Genomic DNA, 21772 nt, shown 5'->3' with positions numbered 1-21772 from the left:
ATCCATGTCTGTCCAAAATGTTTTATTCTCATTGTATTCTCTATTAGACATTTGTGTGAATTCATCATAATTAGCATTTAAATTATTGAGGTACAAAGAGGTCACCGTCGGTCAGTGCGATGTTGACTTTTGACCGGCAAAATGTAATGACTGCATCTTTGAGTCCAAGTGGACGCTTGTGACACATTTGGAGAAATTCTCTCCAGGCGATCCTGAGATATTTTGGATGGAGTAACTAAATAATGTGTTCTTTGGCCACAGCTGAAGTTGTTAAATATATCAGACTTCATTCTGTGAATTGATATGAGTGGAAATGGTCCCGTGATCAGGACATCCTTAGCAACAGTCTGTCAAACGGTATAGCAGACTGCAGAATGTCCAAATTGAACAATGAGGAATAAAGTATTAAACCAACCAGTATTATAAGAAAACATAATGCCTCAGGTCATTGCTGGTGCCATCATGTGGGCATTTAAAGTGAGAGATAGAGGGATTGAGTCAAGAAAAAAGATGTCTGATTGAAAAAAAAGCATCTCAAGGAGAAATCTTTATATCAACATTATCTAAATAAATTGGTCAGAGGTGTCCATTTAACCGAATAACTGTATAAGCACAAAAACAGGGACATATTTTTTCTTTATCATTGTGTCCTGTTTCTATTGTAACTAGGCTGTTTCAATATAACATTATGATGATAAGTGAGACATTTAGAAAAATCCCAAATGGTGTTGAGTAAATAACCCAGTGCCCCTAAAAGGGAATATATATATACAGTTATGGTCAAAGTCTCTGTCTAACTCCCTTTGCTAATATTTCAAGTGTAATTGATTTGACAATAAAAGAGGCAATACTCAAAGGACAAAAAGTAAAAGCTGAATTTGACCGCTAGCATTTTTTCTTTTTTATTGAAATTGACTATAAATATTGCGATGATATTGTTACCTAGAATTGTATTGGCTACAGATAAATGTAATATTCTGATATCCCTAGAGTAGACACAACCCAAACTGTCCAATAGAGAAAAGAGGGCCAAACATTTTTAAATGATTTAATAAATGATAACAATAATAAATGTTGGCAGAGTACAGCAGTTCATTTTCAGATCTAATATACTTAAAGATTGTTGTATTAGGTGAACAACGGAGCTTGTTAGCTTGCAGGCTTGTTAGCTTGCAGGATTAAAGGTGTAAGCTAGTAAAATAACATGGTTTTAAATGTGTCAATATGTCTATGTGTGTTTAGGCCAACAAATCCATAACTGTTGCGCTGTATTGAGAAAGGAAAAGGTGTAACTATTGAGACTCAGCCTGAGGCTGTCTGTGAGTGTTGACACCGGGCCGAACCGGCCCTCTGAGAGTCAGGATATCAGGTTACTCAGCATGTTTCACAAGAGCGGATCACTATGAGGGGTTGATCTGTAATTAGGTGTACCCATGCGGTCTCACACAAGCGCACATTTGTTCACACACATACACATAGAAACTACAGTACTTATAAAAAAATCATTATTCATGCACACAAGCACACGCAAAAACACTTTTCTTCCTAACTGAAGCTCATTCTCCGAAGAGAGCCATTTGCAGTAATCGATGCCCCGGACACACTGTAATTGGGATCATTATCACAACTACTTAAAAAAGGTCCTGAAGAAGAACTTTAGACTCTCTTATTGGAGTTGTCCAGGCTACCATCTCCTCATCAATATGTAAACAGAAGCACCATGCATTTTCATGAGTTGTAAGACAAGGCATTCAAAGAACCCGATGGTTTAACTTGAGATGGAAACCCGTCTATTTGAGAAATCGACACTTGAAGCTAAATGAGAATACATGAGTGGAAGGGCTGTTCATCTACCTCTCGGATTAAAGCCATATACCTTATTGACAATGAAGGTAAATTCTGCGCACCTGTCTGACACTTTGCATTGTATAATGTAGTTTACAGATAAGTATGGGCACATGACAGTACATGTTATACTAGCTTCGTTTGACCCCTTTGTGTTACTGGAGCTTCCCTCTTAGAGATCTTAAAGTCTGCCACAAATTATCAGAAAAATAAAACGTTGTATTCATTTATAAATATCAATCTTTCTTACAATATAAAGGTGAGTAATAAGTATTGCTCACCTTTTCCCTCTGAGTCTTGGAGTCTCAGATTAGCGTTGTTCTGGATCAGCAGTGTCATGATGACATCATTGCCGTGCTCTGCAGTCAGCATCGCCGGAGTGCGGCCCATTTTGTCCTGGATGTTAGGGTTTGCTCCCTGGGAGAGAAGGAAGCTGACCAAGTCTGTAAGGAGTCATGTGGGGAAGAGAAACAGTCAGGATAATAAAGTCACTTTGAAACATGACTTTTTATTTTGCAGTACATATTATGGCCTGGTAGATTCATCTTACAAACTACTAACACTTATTAGCATGTAAACACACTTTTGTAATTAGGACATTACTGAAGCTACTGTACAGCAAAAATGCCTTGGATGAAGATTAAGATGTAATCAATAAATTCAAGAAAAACAAAAAAAAACATTCTTTGCTTTTCCTGTCTTGTAAAAAACAAACATCATTTAATAAAATGTTTTCTTATTAACTAAATAATTCATTGTTTCTTTAGGGGTTGAGACAACTTTCCTACTTCTTAATATAAATTAACTATTTTTTAAACATCTTAGATTTTCACAAAAATACATTATCACGAAGCGGAAAGCAGCGCTTTTTCTCTGGGGTTTTTTGTGAAACGTGTGAGAAACATGATTTTAACAGTGACAAAGCTACAAACATAATGATTTCAGAGAAATATGAAGTATTTATTTTGATGAAATCATCAAACCGTGTACAAGGGAGTTCAAATGAGCAAACCAGACAGTTCGGCAGCAGTAAAGTTCAACATAAAGCAATATGCATAATAAGATATATGGAGATATATATATATATATATATATATATATATATATATATATATATGGATATATAAGATAATGGTGTCAGACCGATATAAAAACATGTTCTTTTATCATAAAACAATGAAAGGGAACATTTTGTTGCATACCTTAACTTGTATGAGAGTATTTTTCCAGAGTGGTATTAATACTTTTACTTAAAGGTGGGGTAGGTAAGTTTGAGAAACCGGCTCGAGATACACTTTTTTTTATATTCCATGGAATGCTCTTAACATCCCGAAAGCAATGAATATCTTAAGTGCTTTGACAAAAAATACATAGAAAAATATCATCTTTCGAAGCCGTAGTACTGTAAAAAGCACGACCAATCATTTTAGCCGGCCCGGCTAAAATAACTGGATGGCCTACCTGCCTGTCAGCCTTCCATCTGTGCACAAACTTATCTCGTGCCCTCATTGGTCATGTGCACGTTCGTGTGTGTTGGAGGAGGGGCTCTGTAAGGAAGTGGCAGATCTTTTTCGGTTGTGTGCTTTCAAATTCTAGCGCACTCGAGCTGGTTTCTCCAAAATGACCTACCCCACCTTTAAGTGAAGGATCCGAAAACTCTTATATGTTCTACTTCCACCACTGAATGTCACTGAGTAAAGAAGAGGCACATCACCCTGGTTGTTGGCTGACACTGCCACGTGAAGTGCCCCTGTGCCCTCGTGTGGCTCAGTGAGATTGATGAGGTTCTTCACCCCGAGGTTCACCATCTTCTCGATATGAGCCTTATCCCCTTCATGGACGCACTGCAGCAGGCGGTAAATCTGTAGGACCTGAAGGTGGCCCTCTGCGACTCTGCCACTCATGATAGTGTCAGAGGGGCTGGTTTAAAAGAAAAACAAAGACATATGACTTCCTGACAAAGATGCAGACAAACAAGCTTCTGTTCAAGGGCGGAAGAAATGTGTGTTTTTTTTAAAAGTCAGTATTATCCAGGCTGATTTTTTACAATGGGTTTTTATAGTTGATTAACAAATCAAACCTCGGAGCACACATGTTGTGTGTCACTGAACAAAAGACTGTGAAACAGCATAGCAGAAAGTCAGTAAATCAAACCTTAAAAAAATAAAAATAAAAAAAAAAAAAAAAAAAAAATGCAATGTAATGTAAAAACCTGCGTTGCTTTGTTTTAGCATCGTATTATTTTCCATGTTCACGTTACTTCACCAAAAACTCGTTTTCAGAATCAGAACACTTTTTTCAGGTAAAGGAAACTTGGATTTGGGACAATTGCTCCATTAAAGAATGTTATGACATTAAAAAAGAAAATCAAAAGATTATAACAATTATAAATAACATGATTGAGAATGAGCAAAAGAAAGATAAAATAAATATATTTATATACACATAGGAAGTTAAAGTTAAATGGCCGTAAAACATTTTTAATATAGTACAATATTTTACCGTAAGTTAAAGTTTTTTTTCTACTTTAACTTACGGCTAAATTGCAGTTTCAGCTCAGTTTTACTCAGATATTACCAGAGGTGAAATGTAAAGAACATTTACTCAAGTAATGTACTTAAGTAATGTACTTAAGTAATAAAATAGAGGTACTTTAGTTGAGTATTTTCACGTTATGGTACTTTATACTTTTACTCCAATACATTTAGGCCAATGTTTTACTTTTTCTCCACTACATCATTTATTTTAAATATTTAGTTACTTGTTACTTTGCATAAGTAACTAGTAACTTCTGCAAGTTAAACCCCACTTTTACAAAGAGCAACATTGAAGTGATGAACACATCAATGCATAAATACTTATAATACAAAAATGTAAAACATACAGTATGGTGCTTAAATGGGCCATTCTGCATAACGAGTACTTTTACTTTCGGTACTTAAAGTACATTGATGCTAAATAATACTTTTTCTCTTTTACTTCTACTTAAGACAATTTGTTACTTAACAATTAATGCAAGACTTTTACTTCTAGCTTAGTATGTTTACGCTGTATTATTGCTACTTTTCGTTGATTAAAATATCTGAGTACTTAGTCCCACCTCACATACAGTGGCGTTACACCACATTGTATGTAATCTAGTTACTAGCTACTTATTTACAATTTTCTTAATTCAAATAGATATGATTGTAAACGTCACCTCTGTAAATTAACATCTAATTCCGTATAACCCCTTACCCGTTGACCTGTTTTGACCTTAATGTTACACTTTTATTTAGAACAAGAAAAAGTAACGCCTTAAACGCATACAAATAACATTTGGCGGCATACAAATACGCAAAAAGCCAATGTAACGTGATAAACCTTGACTTATGATACACAACAACTCAAGTGCACACCTTAAGCTAGTTTGAAGGTAAATAGCGTTAGCTTGTTTAAGTGTGCTTGTTTGGCACGCGCTTCTTACCGTGCTTAAAACTCGAAAAGTCGTTGCACTTTTTCGTTCGTGTACCCAGCACATCCAGGACAGTCTGAGTTACGCCGACATTTTCTACACAGTCCTTACTTTACTTTAAAGCACAACCCTTCACTCTGTGGAAGCCGGAGAATAGAAACAAACTCAGCTCCATGGCAACGGCCCGCGTGGGAATCCCGGATATGTTGTGTTTTGGTGGTGTCTGATGATGCTTTCAAGTGCTGGACATGAGCTCGGTAATAAGAAGCTTGTGGCTGGATATTCGACTGGCAATGCAATATGTACATTACCTAACGCGTATCATAGAGCATATTTAACATATAGATAAAGTAAAAATATACATAAACACATTTTAATTATATTCATTCAACATAATGGATTAGCGTTGACACCAGCCACACTTTATTATCTAAATGCAGTGTTGGCAGTAACTGTCTACATTTTGTGAAGTACTGTACTTAACTACAATTTTCACGCACATGAAGGATACTTGAGTAATTGCATTTTATAATGCTTTTGTTTCCACTCCACTCCATTTTTAAAGCAAACTTTTTACGTCCCTACATTTATATGACAACATTAGTTACTAGTTAATTTTCAAGTTTAAATTATTATTAAAACGAACTAAAACTAATACATGACGATGTACTATCTATCATGGATTCATATCCAATTAATTGAAGTTAGGTTTTTACCAGTTGCAAAATAAAATTACTTCACATTTATGGATCAACAAATATAATCATGCGATATAATATATTTGAGTCCAAAAATATTTCAAATGTACATGATTGCTACTACTACCTATGCATTTTTACTTAGGTAAAACATAAATACAGGTATTTGAATTGTAACAGAGTATTTTTACACATTGATGTTAATACTTTTGCTTGAATAAAATATCTGAATTCTTCCACTTCTGCCTAGATGTTACATTTCAGAAGTGCCACTTGTTGGGAATCATCAATTTTATACAGTTTACGATATCATCATCCACAATCAGATTTTTCTGACAGGACAGAAATCAATATTTGTCATGCCTTATTTGGACCCTTATTAGCTTCCACAAAGTGATGCTAGTCTTCCTGGAACCACACAGAACTACCAAAAATAAACATGTTTATATACGTCCCATCTCATCTGCACCCTACATCTTTAAGTAGCCTACTGTAGAATGACTGGTTCTTTGCCTTTGACCACTGGTGCATGGATCATTTGACATAGTCCTGGGGATGACTTTGTCTGTGTGAGTGACACTGAAATGACAGCTATTAAGCACAGAGAGGTTAATAAAGAGAACTGCAATTCCCATTGATAAGTAATGAATGCGTAAACAATGGGAGAGACAAGGTATACTCCTTAAAATACTTCCTTCAAGGGACTTCTTAAAAGGTTCTTCAGCAACAGCATTTGGAACATGAAGCTGAACACAAGGTGTCACTGCAGTGCAGCATAAGAAAACACTTTTTAATCATCTCCTTAAAGTCTTGAGCTAAAATTAACCTACTGAAGTCAAGAGAAAGAGATTTGAGAGGAGAGTTGAACCTGGCACATCCTTGCTCATTTAATAAAGGAACACAAAGAGGATAAAGTGAGACTGTTGACATCAGCTGTGTAAAACATGTTGGGTGTCTGTATTTGAGGCACACTTGTGGCAAAAACATACAAAACATACACAATATGTATTGTGAAGTGGTAACTCATACAAATATGATACAGGCTGAAAAATATTTACATTCCTTCGGGGTTATACAATGCATTGAACCATAAAATAACATTCCCACACTGAATAAGGAAAATGTATTATCCACCGTAAGGTACATGTAATCAGATATAAGGCAATCTGTTGTATTGTCTACAAAATGTGCAATATTCCTTTTAAATTCCATTCAAAAATATATACGAACTTGATATTGTGCACATTTTTCCTTCTGGAGACATTTTTAATAAGACTTCTAAAGGCAGGAAGTGTGTGTATTCATGGAAGACATGGGATTTATGGATAGAGACAAGGGTTCAGTTTCATTGTTTGTTATTCTTAGCTTTACACAAGAATTCCACAGTAAGATAGAATGATAGTAACAGCCTCATAACTTCAACGACTTGATCCTCCACCGAGTTAAGATGGCCCTTATTAGGACAGAGGTACAAAAAAAAGACATTCTTCCCCCTGTCCACTTTCCTCCTTTCTTCTCTGGGCATAGCTGATGTCCTAAAATGGGCTTATTGTTTTGCTGATGTAGGATCTATAAAATCCTGTGGTTTTCTAGGATGAACTGTCAGTGACTTCATTTGTGCACTTCCTTCTAAAGAATAGTGGTTTGAACTGTGCATGTTTTCCAAAACAATTGGCAGTCAGTGTTGTGTTTCTGGGAATTTGCTTGTTGTCAAAGTGAAACTGTGAGCATGGAGAAAAATAAACTATGTTATAAACAGGAACAAATGGTATGCAATGACCTCTGAACATTTGATATGCTGTGGGCAGATTACACATAAAAGCAGAAAGACGTCCACATCTTTAATCTTTTTTCATTACGCCCCTTTGTCCTCTCATTGACACAAGAAAGACCTGAAGGCTATCTTGCTGGAATCAGGGAAGAATTCAAGTTTAAAGAACAGCGTGAAATATGTAATTATAATATAACTCTTCAGTGGCCTTTTTCTAAAGACAACACATCATAGAATAAAAAACACAATGGCTCTTTGCACAAATAGTTTCCTTAAAGCTTTGAGACACACCAAAATGATTGTGGTTGGAAACAACTTTTTGTTGTCCTTCCTTCATAGCACGTAAGGTAAAATTATAACGTATTTCTTTCCTTGCTGAATTCATTCAGTCCAGCTATTTCAGTCTCTTTGACTGCTCAGGCAGTGGCTCTTTTTGAGTCCAACTACAATGCTCTCATGTTGCAAGTTTCACCCAGAGAGACTGATTATAATGGGACTCCATCCAATCAGATGGTCTCGTACAGCAGCATCCCACTGAAGATGGTCAACGGTTCCGAGGAGAATGCCAGTTTGCCCGTGACCAGGTCGATGCAGACGGTGTCCCCGACCTCCATGGGCAGGATGATGTTGAAGACAGCCAGAGCTCCAGGGATGTGTTTGGCCTCGGCCATGGGCTTCTCCAGGCCTTCAGGCTGATATCCGGCTGAGTCCGCACGGGCCACGCCAGTGTTGGACTTGGACAACACGGCCTCGATCTTCATGTTCTTGTGGCCCGTGAGGATGCCGCTGAAGAAGTACTTCCCACTCACTGGAGCTGTGAAGTAACCTGGAGGAGGGAAGCAGATCATATTTAATCTAAAAATTGTGCATTTGCTGTCATGTAGAATTGTTTATTGAGTAATTTTCATGAACTTTGAAGGTCAATTTCAGGGGTATAGGGCTGACGGAGCACAACAGAATGCCGCTCCAGCACTTTTTCTTCTGATGAAAAATAATATTTGCAGGTTGGATAAGGGGCCGTGTGCAGAAAGAAAAACAGAAATAAATGGTCTGGTATTCACTGCCTTTGTCTAAGTTAAAAGGAATAATAAAGGCTCACATTTAAATTTGGACAACAAGCCTCTATGTTATTGTACTATTATAAATATAGGCACAACTCCAACTAAGGCTACACTACTAAACTGTACATTTGAAGATGAGATCCAATTATGCAAAACGTGATTGGTTGATGCCTTCATTCGCTGTGTGGAAGCTCAGAAAATCAACTTCACGTATCATGTTTGCGTTCTTAGTGAAAGCATTTGTGTCAAAAAAACAGTTCAGAAAAACACTTTGATGTGCAAATTCATCGCTCAAAAACACCTACTACCTACATAACATATTTATAAGAAGAATATTACATTAGTTGCTACTTGTCACAGCTAATGTAGGTTTTACATCAAAAATAACAACTTTTACTTTAGGTAAATTGGAGTACTGATTTTGTGACTGAACTAAGGCTCACCTGTCTTGGGATCGTAGGAGTTATTTTCATTGACAAAGATCTCGTTGAACACGATGGTTCCTGCACTTCTCATGGGTCGAGTCAGTGCCGCAGAGAAAGAAAGGCGTGGCACGTGGGCATCAGACCCTGCAAGTCCTGATCACGGTGGAGTAAACAAGAGAGTAGAATTAGGGATGAAATAAAGGTCACACAGTAAAAATTGCTTTCATCTGCTGATTAGTCAGATCAACACATACCCTGTTCACCTCTGAGACCTGAGGAGTAAGATGAAAGATAAAAACAGTGAGTACATCATCCAAAAAAATCATTCTAGCTGTTTCTTGCATTCTTTCTAACCCTAACTTTATTTTAATCTTATGAGAATATTTCCCTAGTATATGTGACGAGACAAAGATCTGAAAGTAATGAAATTACAAAAAACAAACAAATATTGTTGTCTTTACCTGGGGGTCCAGCTTGTCCCTGCCTGCCCTCTCTGCCCTGAGGTCCCACCCTCCCTTGGGATCCGATGGGACCCTGGATTCCACTCTCGCCTTTTTCTCCACGGGGGCCCGGTAAACCAGGTGGACCTAGGAGAGAATAATGTTTAATGAGACATCGCAGCTGGGAAACTTCTGAAAATCTTCTTTAGCATTTTCTCTAAGGATATTTCTAAACTAAGCCAAACAAAGCTAAGACATTGCGATGCCTCAGGATGAGCCTTTCACCCTCATGTTTACTAAAACTCCTCTTTCAGACAGATTGCAGACTTTTTAAGTACATGCTTCTCAAGATGACAGTTTGAATTCTTTCTTTGGTCTTTTTTCCCCAGACCTAGCCTCCCTTTTTGAGGATCTCTTCTCCAAAAGTCAAATTCCATGCCCTTGGTCCCCTTGTGACTCACCCATGAAGTCTTGCTCTATGAAACTGTGGAACTCCTTGGCCAAGTCCAACACTGAAGAGTTCAGTCTGTTAATGTCTGAGTGGACGTTCACCAGCTGGACGTTCTGGATATTGTTGATGTGATCTCCTTGAGACGTTACGGTGACGTTGAGTCCATTAACGCAGCTCCAGAGCCCAGACACATGTCGGTTCAGGCCCTCCTTGATCCTCACCAGGCTGTCTGAAAAAGAGTCGAAACGTCCGCACACTCCCTCCAGCTTCGAGAGTCTTCTGTCCAAGCCGTCGCTGGACTGCCGGCACTCCCCCACCTCCGTCACATAGTTGCTCCTGATTATTTGGATCTCTTTGCCCATATTGTCGAATTGTATCTTCGAGTCATCTACGTGATCCGTCAGCTCCTTCTGCAAATCGTGCACCTTGAGGAGAATGTAGATACGTGTCAATGTGTGTATTTTGGATCCTTTTTTTAAATAAACATACTTTTTTTGTATCTTTGTGTGAGGATGATTTATTTTCCTAAAGTATCTTATGCACACAAAAATATGTAAGTCTATTATTCAAGCCATGTCTGTCAAGAAGACATAACTGATTGTAACACGCTCAAATATTTTCCTAACTATAACAACATTATGTGAAAGCACTGTTGCCAAGATAACCATTGTTTGTTTTAAAGTCCATAAAGAGTGCTTCCCTTCAATATGTACATTCATTTAATAAATAGACACATTATGAGATAATAAACGCATTACCATCAACATTATCATAATAGGGTAGCTTGATGTTTTTTGTTTGATTCTGAGGGGGCTAGTTCTACATGTAGTATGTGGCTCGAGATGCCCAATGGGGTAACGTGATAAATCTGAGGGGTCATGTTCAACAAGTAACATGGCGGATAATTATATTGTGCTAGAAAGCATAATTATTATTTTAACAAATTGTTTTTAGTCAGAATAGCGATATGTTTTGAGGCACAGCAGCCGGTCTTCCACAGTCTGATGTATTGCTTTTGAAACGTATTGTATATTTTGAAAATTACCAAAACATCAAAGCACCAACGAAATTCCAACCAGCCTCAGCTATGATACGTTTTTAAGCCTGTAAAATAAGCACATGCCAGCTAACCACAAGTATATTGAGCATTTTAGCATTTAGCTCAAAGCACTGCTGTGCAGCCTTGCAGGGCTACTAGCATGGCTACACACACGTAAGGTGTTTACACCCCAGGGGCTTGACAAATAGACAACACAATTACACTAAATACTCGCCTTTGAATGTTATGTATCTAGCACTTATATTTCAAGTAAAAAATTGGTAGGAGTGGATCTGGTATGTTCTGCCTTTATCAACATTGAAAGGAGTTATTATTTGAGTGTCTTGGCTTGCACTACAGATCCTCTGTGTTGCTGTTTTATAATCCGTAGGAATACAGGCAAATGTGATTGGTTGATTTATATGGAAAATACAATGCAGAAGCTTAAACTGCAATACTGTGCAAAGGCCTTAAGTCTTGTTTTTGTAAAATAATGAATAAACTCTGATTGACCTGAGAGATAATGTGTTTCACCTTTGCAAAGGTTATTCTTAAGCATTGGAGTCAGATACTCCGACAGCATTCCTATGTACTGCATGTGACATACCGTAGGAAGGGGAGCAACATCTGATTGGCTTTTACTATAGAATGTTTTCTGAAGTTTTGGCAGGCCAGAAAGAAAAAACGAACTATGTTGTCTTATATTACAGTGTGTGGGTTTTTATTTACTCTTGGCTATAACAGGGCTCTTTAAAAATCCATGTGAAATCTGAAAAGGGAACATACATTTTTTTTTTTATTGTTATACTCATTGGCAAATACAACATAGGACACTGGTCATGATAAAACAGTGCTTTAGTTTAAAGGCCAACTATATATACAGTATATAAGTATACACTATAGTATTTTATTAAAACAGTATATGTGTCAGCTGCATAGCCACATAGGGTATCTGCATCATCACCATATCATCTTACCTCAGAGAAGATGTTGTCCTTGGAGTTGGTCAGATCAGTCAGCGTGTTCCCATGTGTCTGAACAGTCCTTCCCAGACCCTTCAGAGTGTCATTGATGGAGTTAAACGTGACTATGACCTCAGCCAGCTCTCCTTGGATGGACTTCAGATCGCCTCCTAATTTTCCATTGTGGACACCATGACCATCCAGGCGTTTCTTCAGATCGTTGATGTTGACCTTACACTGTCCGGTACACTCCTCCACTTCCTCTCTGAGTCGTCCCACTTCCTCCTGAAGGTTGGAGCACACATGAGAGCAGACAGTTTCTCCTGAGTCCACCTTTTTCCGCAGATCAGTCAGATCTGACTGGCACTTGCTGAGGCCAAACTCGGTGGAGTTGGCTAGCTTGCGCAAGTCCTCGTCTATACTGCTGCAAACAGAACAATCCTCTATATCGTTTCCCAACGTTTCAACCTCCGTGACAATCCGGTTGAAATTCTCACCGCTCTCCCCTGTCACAGCTATTATCTTTTTGACATCATTTGTTAAGTTGATCACTCTGTCAATTATTGAGTCCCCTGTCACGGACAGGTCATTTAACTTAGTGTTAAACTTCTTGATGTCGTCTTGGTTGGCAACAACTCTCCACTGTAATGTTTTCACAGTGTCATCTGTCTTACGGTCTTTTCCGTTCGGCCCGCACGTCTCATTGCACATGTTTGTGGTAGATGTTAACCTTCTGTCCAGGAAGGTTGTGATGTTCTCAAGATGGCTTAAACGCCGACTGTGGTCAGTGACCGTATCTCCGAGAACAGACACGTCCAGCTCTATCTTGCCGATCTTGAAGCTGTGGTCATCCAGCCGACTGAGGACTATGTTGCGCAGCTGCGTGACGTCCCTCTGGACATTGTCCTTCACATTGTTCCCGGTGTTAGTACACCTCTGTTCTATCTTCCTCACTGTGTTATTCACCCTCTTTTCCAGTTCTCTCAGTTTGCCATTCAACCTGTCTTCTGTCACTCTTCCCTTTCCTCCACCGGTCCCAGCTAACTCCTTATCCAGCCGCCCTTTGATTGTGTCACACTTGTTAGCCATGGAGGTGACACGGACCTCAAGACCCGACAGCCTCTTCTCAAGCTCAGTGACAGTGTTGCAGCAGGCCTGGGAGCGCTGGGTCTCACTGCGGGAGATGTCCAGGCTCTGCCTCAGGTGTACATCCATGGAGCTGATCAGCTTCTCCAGACCTTGGATTCGTTCCCTGTCTTCCTGCTGCTGACGCCTCAGGTCCTCTACACCGGCCTGGAGGGAACAGAGAATAGGAGGACTTGAATTAGTTTAACCAGTTGTTTCAGTTGGATCTTTAGATTAACGTGAATGACAATGGTCCTTTCGTAAGTTATTTGTAACTTGCTATCTTAGTGTTTTCAAATCACGCCCACTGAGCATCATGTTGAGTAAGGTGCCCACCCACAGTTAATATCAACATTTGGCAGGTTTAAATCAGGACTCTCGGAGAGAGCGCAGAACTCTGCCTTATCTAACTATGTTTTGGAAAGTGAAAAACAACTAGTGCATTCTGATCCAATAAAACATTAATGGGTTCTTCCTTGGCCAATACTAAACCCTTCAAACTACTTACTTAAAAATCGGCCCTTTATTTTTTCTGTAATCCTGTTGACTGATATACAGGACTGTCTCAGAAAATTAGAATATTGTGATAAAGTTCTTTATTTTCTGTAATGCAATTAAAAAAACAAAAATGTCATACATTCTGGATTCATTACAAATCAACTGAAATATTGCAAGCCTTTTATTATTTTAATATTGCTGATTATGGCATACAGCTTAAGAAAACTCAAAAATCCTATCTCAAAAAATTAGAATAGTTCCTCAGACCAAGTAAAAAAAAAAGATTTATAACAGCAAAACACAATCAAACATTTGAAAATGTCCATTAATGCACTCAGTACTTGGTTGGGAATCCTTTTGCACGGATTACTGCATCAATGCGGCGTGGCATGGAGGCAATCAGCCTGTGGCATTGCTGAGGTGTTATGGATGCCCAGGATGCTTCAATAGCGGCCTTTAGCTCATTAGCATTGTTGGGTCTGGTGTCTTTCAGCTTCTTCTTCACAATACCCCACATATTCTCTATGGGGTTCAGGTCAGGGGAATTTGCAGGCCAATCGAGGACAGTAATGCCATGGTCAGTACACCAGTTACTGGTGGTTTTGGCACTGTGGGCAGGTGCCAGATCATGCTGGAAAATGAATTCCTCATCTCCATAGAGCTTTTCAGCAGACGGAAGCATGTAGTGCTCTAAAATCTCTTGGTACACAGCTGCATTTACTCTGGGCTTGATGAAACACAGTGGACCAACACCAGCAGCTGACATGGCTCCCCAAACCATCGCTGACTGTGGGAACTTCACACTGGATTTCAAGCAACTTGGATTTTGCTCCTCTCCAGCCTTTCTCCAGACTCTGGCGCCTTGACTTCCAAATGAAATACAAAACTTGCTTTCGTCTGAAAAGAGGACTTTGGACCACTGTGCAACTGTCCAGTGCTTCTTTTCCTTAGCCCAAGTCAGACGCCTCTTCCGTTGTCTTGAGTTCAGAAGTGGCTTGACCATGGGAATACGGCTATTGTAGCCCATTTCCCGGACACGTCTGTGAACAGTGACTTTTGATACCTGGACTCCAGCTTCAGTCCACTGTCTTTGAAGCTCCCCCAAATTCTGGAAGCGACTCTTCTTCACAATGCTGTTAAGGCTGCGGTCATCTCTCTTGGTTGTGCAGCGTTTCCTGCCACATTTCCCCCTTCCAACAGACTTTTTGTGGATGTGCTTTGAAACTGCACTCTGTGAACAGCTTGCTCTTTGAGAAATTTCTTTTTGTGTCTTACCCTCCTGATGGAGGGTGTCAATGACGGTCCTCTGGACAGCAGTCAGATCAGCAGTCTTCCCCATACTTGTGATTTAGTTTACTGAACCAAGCTGAGTGTTTTTCAAGGCTCAGGAAACCCTTGCAGGTGTTTCGAGTTAATTAGACGATTCAAGTGATTCGTTGAACACCCTACTAGTATACTTTTTCATGATATTCTAATATTTAGAGATAGGATATTTGAGTTTTCTTAAGCTGTATGCCATAATCAGCAATATTAAAATAATAAAAGGCTTGCAATATTTCAGTTGATTTGTAATGAATCCAGAATGTATGACATTTTTGTTTTTTTAATTGCATTACAGAAAATAAAGAACTTTATCACAATATTCTAATTTTCTGAGACAGTCCTGTATATATCAACAAACAAATCATGAACACCTGAACTTGCATAGCCCCTTTATAGCACACATGGATAGATTACTTAATGCTGAGGCCCACAAAGTCAGGGGTCTGTTTTTAGTTAGTGCTTTAACTATTTCCGTTAAAAGGTCAAAGAGCTCCTTCAAAATTAGGGTTCTGTTCTGAACCCTACTTCTGCTCCTTATTCTTGCCAATAGTCTAAACAATTTTTTTTATTTTTTTTAATGATTTTACCTATGTACATTTAGCTGCACAATGTTCACTGAGACAAGAGTAAAACTTTACTGAATTAAAAGGAAATTCAATTAAATAAATATATGTGTTTGTAGATAATAAGAAAAGTATAACCCTGATCTGACATGGTAGGAAGAATGGGAAAGGCTTTGTTCAGCCTCTCTTTATCTCCTATATGAAATATTCAAACACTGCAGATTAAGTGCAGCTTTCAACCCTTAACATCGACAAAATTAAAAAAGATGAAAAACAACTGTAAACAACGGGGGGTTGGGGAACTGTGGTAGGTAGCAGAGAGGGGCCTTTTATGTGCTTCAGCCAAGGGGTCCAGGATTGTGCTTGAACATAAGGCAAGTGAAACCTCAAATTAGACAGAAAGTGTTTGTTTATCATGAATCAAAGCCCTGTTATTATTTCCAAACCACTTTTAAAATCCTTCTTCACTGCTTGACCATTGTGTTGTTATTGCAGTTCTGTTCTTATGTTTCATTTTTTGTTGGTAAACCGGTTTACGAGGGAATATATTTTTCTCGTTTTACTGCCTGCTGCCCGAATGTGGCTGCTATTTTTTTGTAGTGCTTTAGGCAGCAGAAATCACTTGCAGAAGCCCACAGAGAATAAAAACCATGAACATTTCACAGCTACCCAAACTACAACTAGAAATCAAACAAAATGGCTATAATAAAGTAGAGTAATCCCAGCTAAACATTTTTGGTTCTAAAAACATTCTGAGAATGTTACCATTCACTGTTTTAGGAATTTTTTCAGTGGGAGGTTTTCTTTTGGTTCCCAGAATGTTCTTCTGAAAGTTAGGATAACGTTCTCTAAAAACATTCTTAAAATGTATCAGCATAACATTAAAGGAATGTTTTATAAAAAACTTTCTGTCATCTCAGGCCTTAATAACATCCTCAAAACATCCTCTGAATGTTGCAGTTAAAACGTTATGTCTTAGTTAACCTTAAACCTATAGGAACATTATTTGAAATAATAAACATCCTAAAAAGGTTCTTTGAACATCAGATGAAAACGTTTTCTTTAAAACATTATTAGAACCTGTAGATAACGTTAGCCAAAGTTGTGAGAACGTTCCCTGCTAGCTGGGATGTTTGTGCCTGAAATCACTTTTACATATTAGGCTTCACCTGGCAGTCAGAGCAGGAAAGAGACACCCTTCTCTCTAACTCCGTCAGTATCTCCTCCTTCAGAGTGTTTATCTGCTTTCCCCCGGGTCCTCCTCCGCCTTTGGCCGCTCCATCGAGTTCATTACCCCCTCCATTCACCAGGTGGTTGTTGATGTTGAGCAGGGTCTGATCATGGACCTGAGCAAGCAAATTTACACATCGATATTAACACATAAAGACTGTAAAAAAGTCAAAATAAAAGTAGTAGATGCTGTTTACCTGTGTCCTGTTGTAAAGATGGTCCAGTTTGGTCTGGATGCTGTTGATGGTTTCCTTCATATGTGGCTGAGCGGCATCAGAAGGGACAATTGCCCCATTCAGACCAGTCCTACACAGAAGAAACATTTAAATATCTTCAGGTTGTGGCTAACATGTGTCATAAAATAACTATATGCGACATCAAAGTGAAAAAAAGAAAAATTCATTGCCACATTGCTGAATTGAAAAATGTCATAGACACAGGAACGATACAGCAAAGTTATATGAAGTCTAAATGTAGCTGATTCCTCTTGTGAACAGTTTAAGTCAATGACTGTTTATTTATATAGCAGCCTATTGAGTTCTTGTTAAGGATGCACTATTTATATCTTCCTACTAGGGATGTAACGATACCAAAAACTCACGGTACGGTAATATCGCGATAACAAGTCCACGGTACGGTATTTATCGCGATATTGAATAATAAAGGGAAGGAAAAAAATCATAATTTTTTTTTTTCAATAAAACATTTTTTTACTCGGAAAATGTTTCTTTATTACATAATAAATCTGATTTTTACAGCCTTTTTGTAGGATAGCAGTATTTTAAAGTGTCAAAAACAAAGTGACAGTAACAGACTGGAACAAGAAAACCAGTGTTTTTGTACCTACTGGTACTACCCAACAAAGTAAGCATTTTCTTTATGCCACTGCATCTCACAAATAAACAAGGACATTTAATAATCAGACCCTGCAATAAAATAAATCAAGTTTCACTTTAGTTTTTCAAGAAACTCAACTCAAACTCACTAGTCACTCACTCAGCATCATCAGACAGGTTTTTAGGAATATGAGAATGTCCACATTTCCAGGTATTTATAAGCTGGGGTGTTTGGGCATTTACAATATCCCCTGCTCTGGAAACAACTCTCTCGCTTGGTACTGATGTTGCTGGGACACCAGTGGTCGCGTTAACCGAATATTTTATTTAACAATGACGGAAAAATCTGAAAGCAGTCTGTCATTTTGACAGATTAGAACAAACTCGGAACAGCGCCAACGTTTCCCCGCAGCGAGGCTCTGGTGTTATGCCGTGTTATGCATGCCCTCCAAAAGGAAATGATATAGTTCCCAAACCGTACTTTGCCGTACAGATCAATACATGTCTGGGAGGTTTTGCTTCACGCTGTACGCGTCCCGCGAGGTGCATGCACACACGGCATAACACCGCCCCCCCCGCCCCCCCCCCTCCCCTTGTTGACAGTTCACGAGCATGCTCTATCGTGAACTGTTCAGACCCGACAGGTAATAAGGGATTATGACGGATATTTTACGATCCTGTCTGTCAAAATGACGGACAGCGAAAAAGTCTAACGCCAGGCTTATTGACATGGCGAAATATAACTATATGGTTGGTACTTGTCAATGTCTCTAGGTGTGTAAATGTAGCCCTGTAAATACGATGTCATTTTGTGTTATCTGTTGTTTTATTTTCATGTTGTAACCTACTTGCTGCCATGTTGGACAGGTCTCTCTTGAAAAAGAGATCGACGATCTCAATGGGACTACCTGGTTAAATAAAGGTCTAAAAAAAAAAAGTGTTTAAAAAAATTTAAAAATTTAAAAAAAAAAAAAAAAAATTAAATCGCGGTAGATTTTGTCAGTCTCACGACGGTATTGGGAAGTGTATTTACCGCGATACCGCGATATTCGGTATATCGTTACATCCCTACTTCCTACTCTTCCCACAACTTTGTATATATATATATATATATTAATAAACAAAGTACCCTCTTTCACTTAACTGAACTGCCGAAATAAATTACTATAAACATGAAAGGATATACAGTATGTTCCCCATGTAAGTGTTTTGCAGAGAGCTTTACACCATGCAAATCAAATACAACTTAGTTACAACTAACTAAAGTTTAACTGTGTAAAGCCAGCCAAGTTTCCTGACTGTAAATCAATTTAGGCTTGCATGTGAATACACTCTACTATACAATTGAACAAGAAACATGGTGTATTGGAAAACACATCCACATACAGTTTCCGGTTTATGCCAGTGAGGTCGGTCTGCATGTTGTGGAGGTCTTTGGACAGACCACGGATTGTTTCCTCCAGCTGTCTGATCTTCCCACTGTCACCTGGAGACAAAGAATAACAGCCAATTTAAAATACAAAATGTAAAGTCTTTAAATACAAGCAGAACGTGGGGTCCTTTAACGTGCATAGAGGTTTAAAGGTGCTTGGAATCTTATTTCTGCCTATACGTTTCCTGGTAAACACTGAACCGTTTTAGTAATTTAAAATGATATGTATATTTATGTTTCTGTCCTTGCTGTCAACACTGGAAGAAATTCAGAAGCAAAGAGGGTCTCAGCTGAAAAAAGGTGATATACAGGACTCTAAATATAGCCTTTTCGTAAGGTTTCACTTATAACCGTCTTGTACGTGGGCCGGGAGGATCTGTTTTACACCCATGCTTTTTCCACATTCATTGAAAACATTTTTTTCAAAGATTTTTGGTGGAACTTCAGCCCTTAAAAAAACCTTTTTACACCTTATTTCTAAGAGTGTAGCATGTATTTATTCTTATAAAAATACTTTGCATATCAGATTTCTGAAAGTAAGACATTCTTTTATTCATGCTCAAGACTGACAAGATACTGTACATCCTGATGACATAGAACTATACCCTACCTTCTCCTCTTTGTCCGCCGCTTGTGTTGAAATCCGTCGTCGTGACGGTGGGTCGCCCTCCATTGACCCGAGTGTCCGTGGTTCCCTTTGGCCCATCGCTGCAGTCTTGCCCAGAGTAACCATGGCAACACTTCCACTCCATTTCTGTCACCATCTTGTAAGCTACCTTATACCTTGGCCTCCTGTATGTCCGGTACCTGAGAATGATATGGACATTTCAGGTGCAGATCTCCTCTGGATTCAGTGCTAATTAGCAAAAATTAGCAAGCTAGCACTCTAAACAAACATGACACTATACATACTTAACATTAACCTGTAATCATTGTTTAGAAGGCTGATGTAAGCATTAGGCTGAAAGCGGCCATTGTTTCTAAATACAGCCTCACAGAGCTGCTACCAAGGCTGAAACTCTTATTCTTGTTGATTTGTGTCTTTGGACCTTAGACTTATCTGGGACCTGAGCTGGGACTCTTTCTTTTCACCATGACATTAATACCTTATATTTTGTGTGATCCTGATACTTGCAGGATAACAAAGCGGACGGCCCAAAACAGTCCCTGGACCTTTTATTGAATACCAATGTTGTACACTGTTGATATTAATGTGTACTGAGTATTTGGATGTCTGGGAAAAAGCTCCAAATCATCGCTTGATGATTGATGGGATTTAGAGTACTCTGTACTTCAGAATGTTATTCTTGTCCGTTTTTCCACAAGAAATCAACTGCATTTAGCCAGTACTAAATCTTGATGTCTTGCTCAAAGACAAATCATATGAAAAAGTATTATTTGGATAGTTTTTATTATTAAAAGATCACTTAGCCTTAAGAGTCTCTGTTAGTTATGTTAATAACGATGCAATAAATACACCAGAATGGCTCGGAAGTCTCACTGAAGATTTATGGCAACATTAACAAGCCTGGACTGTGAAAGCTTAGCAGGTTACTCTCCTTTAGCCAACCCCACTGTAGGTATCGCAGAGCATTTTCTGCGCCATAGTAAACTTTTCATATTCCAGCTCTTTGATCTGAGAGCGTGAGAAAAGGGATCCGTCGTACTCTCAAAGGAAAAACTAAAACGGGGATTGGAGAGGTGGCTGGAAGAGGGGCTTGAGACAGGAGTCATAAAAAGAAAGAAAGAAAGATGGAGAAAGAGGAAGAGATTGTTTTTACAGGGTAGGAGACTAGACTGTGGTGCCTGGAACTCCTGTCGGCTTCATTCTTAGCATAGCCCAGGTTTAGGCTGCGGCACCTGGCAGGCATGGGGATCAGGCAGCCAGGCCAGGGTCAGACAACATGGTGAAACTTCAAAAGAGGGAAAACATCACGAGTGCTTGATTAATGTAGGCATTTGTGCATAACATCAACATATGGAAAATCCTTCCATCGCATCTAGAGTAAATATGCTCCAAATGTCTGCATCAGACGTACAGAAGCTCCACAAGAGTAATGTGTGAGATTGAGAGCAGTATGACTTATTAGGGATTAACCACACAAACACTGAGCTTTGAGTATATCCCCTTTCATGCTCGCACTGTAACCCTGAAATGATTTAAACATTACATGGAGGAACTGTACAGTATGTCAATGGGAATAATTTGAAACGGACATCAAATGTTCTTGGCCTATGATAAGTGTATAAAGTCCTATTCACCCATGTGTGAAAATAGCTGCTCATTGTCTGGGGCCTTCAGGGTGAGCAAGTGAGCAGAGATATTTCCATTTGGCTAGCAAGAAAAACCAGTAGGAAAATATCTTAAAGTAGAGATGTCCCGATCCGATCACGTGATCGGGGATCGGAGCCGATCACGGGATTTTCAAAAGATCGGAATCGGGAGGAAAAAATCGGGGATCGGGATCTTTTTTTTTTTTTTTTTTAAATACTTTATTTATTTATTTTTATTCAATCTCACAAAACAAAAATGACCATGTTCAAGTCTTAAAGTCATCCTGAGGCCTTAGTTTTAGTTTCAAATTACACAACATCATGTATGGGTTGCTTCTTTGGGGC

At 38.8% G+C, this 21772-nt stretch overlaps 2 protein-coding genes across 3 annotated transcripts in view; both read right to left on the bottom strand.

Annotated features, from left to right (window-relative positions):
* ankef1a (ankyrin repeat and EF-hand domain containing 1a) overlaps positions 1-5519 on the bottom strand; it is a 36257-nt gene extending 30738 nt beyond the window's left edge. For both annotated transcript variants that reach the window (XM_079645465.1, XM_079645464.1), the window contains exons 1-3: positions 5312-5519; positions 3560-3765; positions 2127-2288 (exon numbers count right to left, since the gene is read on the bottom strand). In XM_079645465.1, the coding sequence (XP_079501591.1) occupies positions 2127-2288; positions 3560-3749 (352 nt within the window). In that variant the 5' untranslated portion in view covers positions 3750-3765; positions 5312-5519. The remainder of the gene's footprint in view (positions 1-2126; positions 2289-3559; positions 3766-5311) is intronic.
* A 1340-nt stretch (positions 5520-6859) lies between these two features.
* emilin1a (elastin microfibril interfacer 1a) overlaps positions 6860-21772 on the bottom strand; it is a 35409-nt gene continuing 20496 nt past the window's right edge. Inside the window, exons 3-12 of the mRNA XM_079645936.1 lie at positions 19764-19960; positions 19108-19207; positions 17083-17191; positions 16825-17001; positions 12162-13439; positions 10156-10570; positions 9716-9841; positions 9509-9526; positions 9273-9407; positions 6860-8594 (exon numbers count right to left, since the gene is read on the bottom strand). Coding sequence (XP_079502062.1) covers positions 8275-8594; positions 9273-9407; positions 9509-9526; positions 9716-9841; positions 10156-10570; positions 12162-13439; positions 16825-17001; positions 17083-17191; positions 19108-19207; positions 19764-19960 — 2875 coding nt within the window. The 3' untranslated portion in view covers positions 6860-8274. The remainder of the gene's footprint in view (positions 8595-9272; positions 9408-9508; positions 9527-9715; positions 9842-10155; positions 10571-12161; positions 13440-16824; positions 17002-17082; positions 17192-19107; positions 19208-19763; positions 19961-21772) is intronic.

Source organism: Notothenia rossii, assembly GCF_949606895.1.
Source record: "Notothenia rossii genome assembly, chromosome: 8".
In the NCBI taxonomy this organism is placed as follows: Eukaryota; Metazoa; Chordata; class Actinopteri; order Perciformes; family Nototheniidae; genus Notothenia; species Notothenia rossii.
Note: the sequence above shows the minus strand (reverse complement) of the source record. Positions and strands in the feature narration are given on the sequence as shown.